General features: G+C 42.9%; 1 protein-coding gene across 1 annotated transcript in view; it reads left to right on the top strand.

The window, feature by feature from the left end:
* The window catches only part of lama4 (laminin, alpha 4), a 60,627-nt gene extending 54,651 nt beyond the window's left edge, over window positions 1–5,976 (top strand). The window contains exons 31-40 of the mRNA XM_038296503.1: window positions 373–537; window positions 640–784; window positions 896–1,080; window positions 1,165–1,354; window positions 1,445–1,600; window positions 2,684–2,843; window positions 4,491–4,618; window positions 4,702–4,795; window positions 5,321–5,440; window positions 5,512–5,976. Of these exons, the coding sequence (XP_038152431.1) occupies window positions 373–537; window positions 640–784; window positions 896–1,080; window positions 1,165–1,354; window positions 1,445–1,600; window positions 2,684–2,843; window positions 4,491–4,618; window positions 4,702–4,795; window positions 5,321–5,440; window positions 5,512–5,657 (1,489 nt within the window). The 3' untranslated portion in view covers window positions 5,658–5,976. The remainder of the gene's footprint in view (window positions 1–372; window positions 538–639; window positions 785–895; window positions 1,081–1,164; window positions 1,355–1,444; window positions 1,601–2,683; window positions 2,844–4,490; window positions 4,619–4,701; window positions 4,796–5,320; window positions 5,441–5,511) is intronic.
* Window positions 5,977–7,361: the final 1,385 nt, after the last annotated feature.

Genomic DNA, 7,361 nt, shown 5'->3' with positions numbered 1-7,361 from the left:
CTGTGATATGATTTTTTTACAAAACCCAGAGCAGGTTTTTTAAAGTCTGTTCATTCATTTCTTACCCATGGGTTCAGCAGCCAACTCTGGAGGCGGACAGGTGAAGTTAATCGTCTGCAGTGTCTTGATTTTGTTCTAAGAGAATTCTACCATTTTGAGCCCCAACAGCAGCTGACAGCTGGCTGTGAATAAATCTACTCTGTTAGGGTCTTTCTGTTGGCGTTCGATTTTAATAAAAAGCAGACAGCCTCTGAAGCCTCTGTTGTCAAATATTAGGTCATGATTCAGAGGGCAGCAATCTCTTGTGAGATTGATGGAGACTCTAAGTTTTGGCACCACTGTGTGTAACTTCTTCATTCTGGTTCGCTTCAGGTATTCACTGTTGCTGGATGACAAAGACAAGCAGGAGAAAAAGCGTCCGGCGTCTGCCATGAAGTCCTCCTCAGATTCTCCCGTAAAGACCTTCTACTACGGCGGGTCTCCGAGCAGCAGCCTGAGGAACTTCACCGGCTGCATCAGCCATGCGTACATCAACAGGTGAATCCCCCACCTTCCATTCTGCTTCAGAGGTCTTGTTCTGTTTCCAAGGTGATGTTTCCGCTCGTCATGCTGATCAGTTCTTCCCCTGTCACGCTGTAGACAAGACCGAGACATTGAGGCGGAGGACTTCCAGAAGTACACAGAGAAGGTGAACGTTTCTCTGCAGGACTGTCCGGCACAGCAGCCTCCTGCTGCGCTGATGTCACCACACAGGGCAACGTCTAAAGCCAAACAGAGCCAGAAGGTACAACAAACACGGTTGGGTCATACCCAGAAACTATAGCTCTACCACAACCTTGGAAAGATCACCTCTTTTTGAGCGCTTCCAGATGTTAAGTAGCGGTGCTTTCCACAGGTTGCCAGAGATAAGTCCAGTCATCTTCTGGAGCCGACCAGCTCTGATCAAAAGTCACCAGAGCCCAGCATCCAGTCTTGCTACCTCTCCCCAAGTCCTAGATCAACACACCAGGCCTTCCGCTATGGCGGAGTTGCCAACAGCAGGCAGCACTACGCAGGTGTCCCTGCTTCTCTTCCTGAGAGGTGGGTCAAGCCCAGAACCTTCTCATAGTAAGTGGTCCAATCAAAGCTCGCTGTATAAATCTACGCTTTGGTTTTATCTTCCAGGTGCCACTTGTCCCTGTCCCTAAAGATCCAATCTGCCTCAGGCCTCATCTTCTATGTATCCGATGAGCAAGAGGACAACTTCATGGCTCTTTTCCTGGTGGAGGGAAAGCTTGTGTTTAGTTTCAATGTAGGAGACCAGAAGGTTCAAATTCGGACAGAGAAGAGATATGACGATGGCGTCTGGCACAGTGTGAGTTCAACTAGTCTGGATCCTAAGATTCTGACGGCATATGTGAACTTCCTGGTGTTTTAAGCTGATCGGCTGGTCTCTGGGCTACAGGTTGCTTGCATCCGGGATGGGAAGACAGGGCGGCTAGTGATGGACAGACACACGGTGTTTGAAGAGAGAGCTCAGGCAGACAAGGTTGTCTGGAAAGTCAGTGACTTCCTCTTTGTTGGAGGAGTTCCTCCTGGGAGAGCACAAAGGAACATTAAGGTAGGAGTCACACCTTCATAGTTTTTAGTTTTACAACTACATATGAACTATTCTTAGTCAATTTTAAAGCAAAATTTTGATCTTTTTTTGAAAGCTTTAGAAAAAAAAAAACAGAAATAAGGATTAGAGCTAGCGATTGGTCCAGTAAGCTCGATGTTTCGGAGCATGCATAGAGCCCATAGAGGAAAACACTGCATCAGTGTGCATGTCATTTCAAGAAAGTCATGTGACCGATACAGGAGTTGTTTCTACTGACTGACTCACTAAACTGTGTTTAAAATCTGTCAACATGATGCATCTGCTAAAAAAAGTCTCATCTTTTGCAGTTTATCATTAATTGAGAAGACAACACATAAAACAGATCCATTCTACAGATAGAGAAATGTTAATAGAATAGACATCCATTATCTGTTCTAGGTTGTGTCCCTCTCTTCTTGTCCCTTTTCTACTTGTTTTCCTCTCTATGTTTTGTACTCAGCTGACTTTTCATGCTGTCTCTAAAGAAATGAAAGATTTTTTCCAAGCACTAAGCTCACTTAGCTGATTGCTCCTTCCTGTGTTTCCAAAAAGGCCAAAGTAAATAACCCAGTCCTTCTTTTCACTGTAGACAAGCCATGATCTGCTTCTCTGTTCTCCATTTTTAATTTGGATGAAATAATAGCTGTATGAATCATGAAAGCAGACAAGACTATCTGCTGAATCTGTGGGCATTTACACTGACTTGCTGTGATGTTCTTTGCTGAAAGCGAACAGAATTTCCAGAATTTCCATGCTTTAAAATGGTCCAGTCAAAGCCGGCCCTATCAGGCCCAATCAGGAATCTGTTTCATTATTCGTTCTATCCATCAAATCTGAATTTGTTTGAGCTTTTTTAGAAAATACGTTTTAAAGCTGTCAGTGTCCAGATGTGTACAACTGAAAGGACTGAAACGCATTAAAACATTCCTGCAAGGCTTTGAATCCAAATGCTTGCCACACGTTTTAGATTAGCATTTGTGATGTACTTTTTAGAGGAAATAGGTAAGAATTTCTGCAGGCTTGTGCTCTTAAAACAAATCTCCTGTTTGTTCGTATTTCCTTTAGAGGAACTCTGCACACAGCTTTACTGGCTGCATGAAGAACCTTCAGCTGGATGGACGACGCCTGTCCTCTGCAGCTGAGACTTTTGGGGTCAGCCCGTGCTTTGAAGGACTGAAGGAAGACGGAACGTACTTTTCAGAGGAGGGAGGATATGTGGTTATGGGTATGTTCTGTTCTTTGTTTGTTCTGCAACAGTTTGGCTCTGATTTAGGGATGCAATTCACTAAAGCCTTCTCCATCTACCATGCTAGTGGCTAGCATGTATTTTTATGTCATGTTACGAACATTTTGCCTGATCCTGTCCACTTTTCATCAAATCCTTGCTTTCAAAGCTTAGCAGGAAAGATCTGCTGCTCCTCCATGCAGCACAGCTTATAGGAGACATTTTGTGGCGTCAGTATTCTGCCAAAAGTCCACACCAGAGCATTTGAATCGAATGGAGCACCATGCAATTCAGGAGGATGTTCGCTCAATCGCTCTGCCACTCAAATTTATGCCAGGACTAGGGTGACCAGACGTCCTTTTTTTCCCGGACAGGTCCTACTTTTCATACCTAATGAAATGTCCGGGGGGAATTTCAAAATCATCCATAGTTTTGGTCTACTACAGTGCAGCAGAACCAAGCCATCAGCTTCGGGGCTGATTCGGGAACTGATCCGGACAGGTGGAGGGAGCCAACGGCGGACGGAGAGACCGAACCCGACCCGGTGACAGTAGTTGTGGCCAAAGCCATGCACAGTAAGGCAGGAGGGCGGAAGCTTACCGTCTCCGGGTCGGGATCGGTCACTCCGTCCCGGGCTGACTCAGGACCAGCCGGGTCGATTCGAATGCCCGGTCCCGTCCAGTCAGCTACAAAAAAAAAGCTCAGATCAAACAGGCACTTTACAGTTCACCAGATCATCCAGTCAGATTAAAGTTTTCTATCTAAGGAAAACCAGCTGATTGCATCGACTCATTGACTCAAAGGCAATCGCTCACACTAAGCATGCTTGTAGCGACAGTGGAGAGGAAAAACTCTCTTTTCACAGGAAGAAACCTCCAGCAGAACCAGGCTCAGTGTGAGCAATTGCATTGTCTTATTTTAAGTGCATATTATATAATTATCTTATTTTAAGAGTAAAATCCTCATCCCATTGGCAAACTACCTCATTTACCTACCCAAATTAAGGGTAAATACACTTTTTTAGATCGTTTTTCCAGTGCATGTATGATTACTACACTGGAAAATGATTTAGAAATAAGTGAAAAATGTCTTAAATTAAGTGTATTTACCCTTAATTTAACTAGGTAAATTTGGTAGTTTGCCTCATTTACCATTTTTACTCTTAAAATAAGATATTTTGATAAAATGCACTTGAAATAAGACAATGCAATTTAAATGTAAATTGTCTTGTTCCATTGGCAAGATGTTTCTTTTACCTCCACAATTCAAGAACAAATTCACGTATCATATGTAGAATTACTTATCTAGATTTTTATTTTTTACAGTGTAGAAACATCTGCAAGGGTGTGAATAGTTTTTACTTCACGTGAGGACCTTGATTTTGTTGATTTCAAAACCAGATAACCCACCTAGCATGGTATTTAATTGCCAAAAAAACCATGTGTAGCTGGGTGGAATATGTTGATTTCCTTACAGCTCTAGGGGGAGATGAAGGCGATGACAGGGTAGAGATATCCCTATAATGTCTCCATCTGGGTTAGATAGAAGCTGAACGAACTGACTGACTGCTCACATGCTCACAGGCTGAGGTTCTGGGCCCAGACATCCCACACATCTGTTCACATGCTGAATATTTCATCCCTTCAGATGAATCCTTCGAGCTGGGCTTGAGGTTCGAGTTAGTGATGGAAGTGCGACCGTGTGTGGCGTCAGCCGTGCTACTTCACGTGCGGGTGGCAGAGGGTTATTTCATCATGTACATTCATCAAGGAGCGGTGAGTCCTAACTCAGGTACCCTGAGAACATGCTGGCGCCTTCTGGTCAGTCCATCAAAACGCTGCATGTTTCCCTCTTCCAGGTGGTCGTTGTCGTCAACGACGGCACACATGAGTTCTCTACTAAAGTATCACCAAGGCAGGGCGTGTGTGACGGCACCTGGCACAGCATCACAGGTGAGGAAAGGATGCTTTGGCTGACAGGCAGTGCCTTGAATTCTCATCCCTTCCCCTTTCCACAGTATACTATATTATAATGTCAAGATACATTTGAAGTGTTTGACTGGTACTTTATATAATACAAACTAAGCTGTCGGTCCATGAGGATAACATGCTGGTGAAGATTCTCAGTCATCCAGGTCATAGTCATTCCAAAAAACAATCCATTGGATTTTGTTTCCAAGTTTGAAGACATTTCGCTTCCCATCCAGGAAGCTTTTTCAATTCAAAATATCAGAAATGTAAGAAGGAATCCTCTGATCTTTATATTGGAGAAACCAAACAGCCTCTCCACAGACGTATGACCCAACAGCAAAAGATGTTTATATTATCTGGATGTATTTATTAGAAAAAGCTTTTTGTTGTATGATTATTTAACTTCCAGGAGAATATTGCAATATTCCTACTTTTCTGTATTCAGTATTTTTCCTGTGTTTTCAGCATAAATCAGCTGCTCTAAATAAATGTTTCTTGATCCCTCAGTGATCCGGGATGCCAATGTGGTTCAGCTGGATGTGGACTCTGAGATCCAACGCGTTGTAGGACCCGTAAACCCCCGTTCTGCAGACACGAAGAGGCCAGTATTTATTGGAGGAGCTCCAGGTAAGGCCACAGCTCCTGCTGCTCCTTCTATTGTAACAAACATGTTCTAACTGGTTTCTTCTTCTTCTAAGATCTCTTCCTCCCAGAAAGCGTGGCCACCAGGAGGCCCTATGTGGGCTGCATGAAGAACCTGACCATCAACAAGAACCCAGTGAGCTTCAGCAAGGCGGTTCTGGTCAGCGGCGCTGTCGGCGTTGGAAGCTGTCCTGCAGCATAACGCTGTTTGTCATCAGTAGCCCCATCACAGCACTGACCAAACTCATTAAATACACCCAATAAGATTGTGTTCATTCAGTCCAAAATTCTTTGTCCAACAAAATGACCAAAACCTTTCAAATCTGATAAGTGGAAAAATTTCAAAATTATTTATCCTGTGGAAATAATTTACAATACAGATGTCCTTTATCACCTTCATCAGCTCAAAACAAAATACACACAGACTTTATTTCATTGTAAGTTTCAGTTTTCTTAGTGTCTCTAATTTGGCACATTTCTATTATAAAAATCAGGATAAAATGTTTCATTTTTGTATTTTTTTTTTTATACCTGATGAATAAAAAATATTTTACATCCAAATTAATGCTTGTCTGTTTTTTTTAGTTTACTCACAAAAACACGAACAATTAGATCTGCAGAGAATCCTCAGGTTTTTCCTTCCTTCCATCCCTGAGCTGTAACAGTGTAACAGATGAGCAGCTAGCCTCTCTGCTGATGCTGCAGCCATCCTGGGAAGAGGCTGCTAAGACCTCCAGGTCGGTGCTGCAGGGGCCAACGATGAAAAAGAACAAACACAGACACAGCTCCTTCCTCCAGACTGTTTGTGTTTAAAGCGATGAACATCACAGGCACTATTGGATCAGTGAAGGTCTCTTCCATTAAAATTGGAGGAATTCAGACCTTTTTCTTTTGTTTTTCCTTGTGCTTACTGCACAGATAAGTCTCTGCTTTCTGCCTTCCCTTCAACTATTCCCTTCCAATATTTGTTTGTTTTTTTACAAAACTTCAAACTCATAAAACTCAAAAACTGGAATTAAATAAAAGTATTCATTATTTAACTAATCTCTGACTGATAACAAAGCTAATAAATAAGAGAATAACTTCCATAGACCAACCTAATGTAAAGAAATAACAGAGATTTATACTGTACTGTAATAATTAATGTCAGTTTTTTTCTGCTGTAACCACTCCTCCAGTTTGGGGGCCCTTTCCCCCAAGGGCCCCAATGACCACGGGTACCACTGATGCCTTGAGCTTCCAGGTTTTCTCCAGCTCTTCTCTGAGCCCCTGGTATTTCTCTAGTTTCTCATGTTTTTTTTTTCTGGTGTTGCAGTCACTTGGTGTTGCTATGTCAACGGCTTTCCTCTGCTTTTTGTCCACCACTACAATGTACGGTGGGTTTGCCATTACCGTTCGGTCCGTCTGTATCTAGAGGTCCCACAGGATCTTACCCCGGTCATTTTCTACCATCTTTGTAGGTGTTTCCCACTTTGACCATACTCTGCACAGATGTTCTTGTACACTATTTCAGCCTCTATTGCTCTGGTGCTTAGAGGCCCAGATTTACCACACACACACACACACACACACACACACACACACACACACACACACACACACACACACACACACACACACACACACACACACACACACATATAGATATATATCTGTGTTTATATATCTGTATGTATATATTAAGGGGAGTGGTGACCTAGTCGTTAGGGCATAGAGCTTGAGCTGAGGTTCTGAGTTCGAAACCCACTCTCACAGACTGCCACTCTGGGTTCCTGAGCAAGAGACCCTAAACCCCACCCTGCTCCCTGGGCGGATGATGTTAAATTCAGAGGTAAAGTTTTCCAATGTGAGATCAATAAAGTTTAATTATTATATTTTCACCTCATCTAGTTTGACTTTAGTTTAA

The sequence above is a fragment of the Cyprinodon tularosa genome, unplaced genomic scaffold, assembly GCF_016077235.1.
Source record: "Cyprinodon tularosa strain WSP-4 unplaced genomic scaffold, ASM1607723v1 ctg370, whole genome shotgun sequence".
Classification (NCBI taxonomy): domain Eukaryota; kingdom Metazoa; phylum Chordata; class Actinopteri; order Cyprinodontiformes; family Cyprinodontidae; genus Cyprinodon; species Cyprinodon tularosa.
Note: the sequence above shows the minus strand (reverse complement) of the source record. Positions and strands in the feature narration are given on the sequence as shown.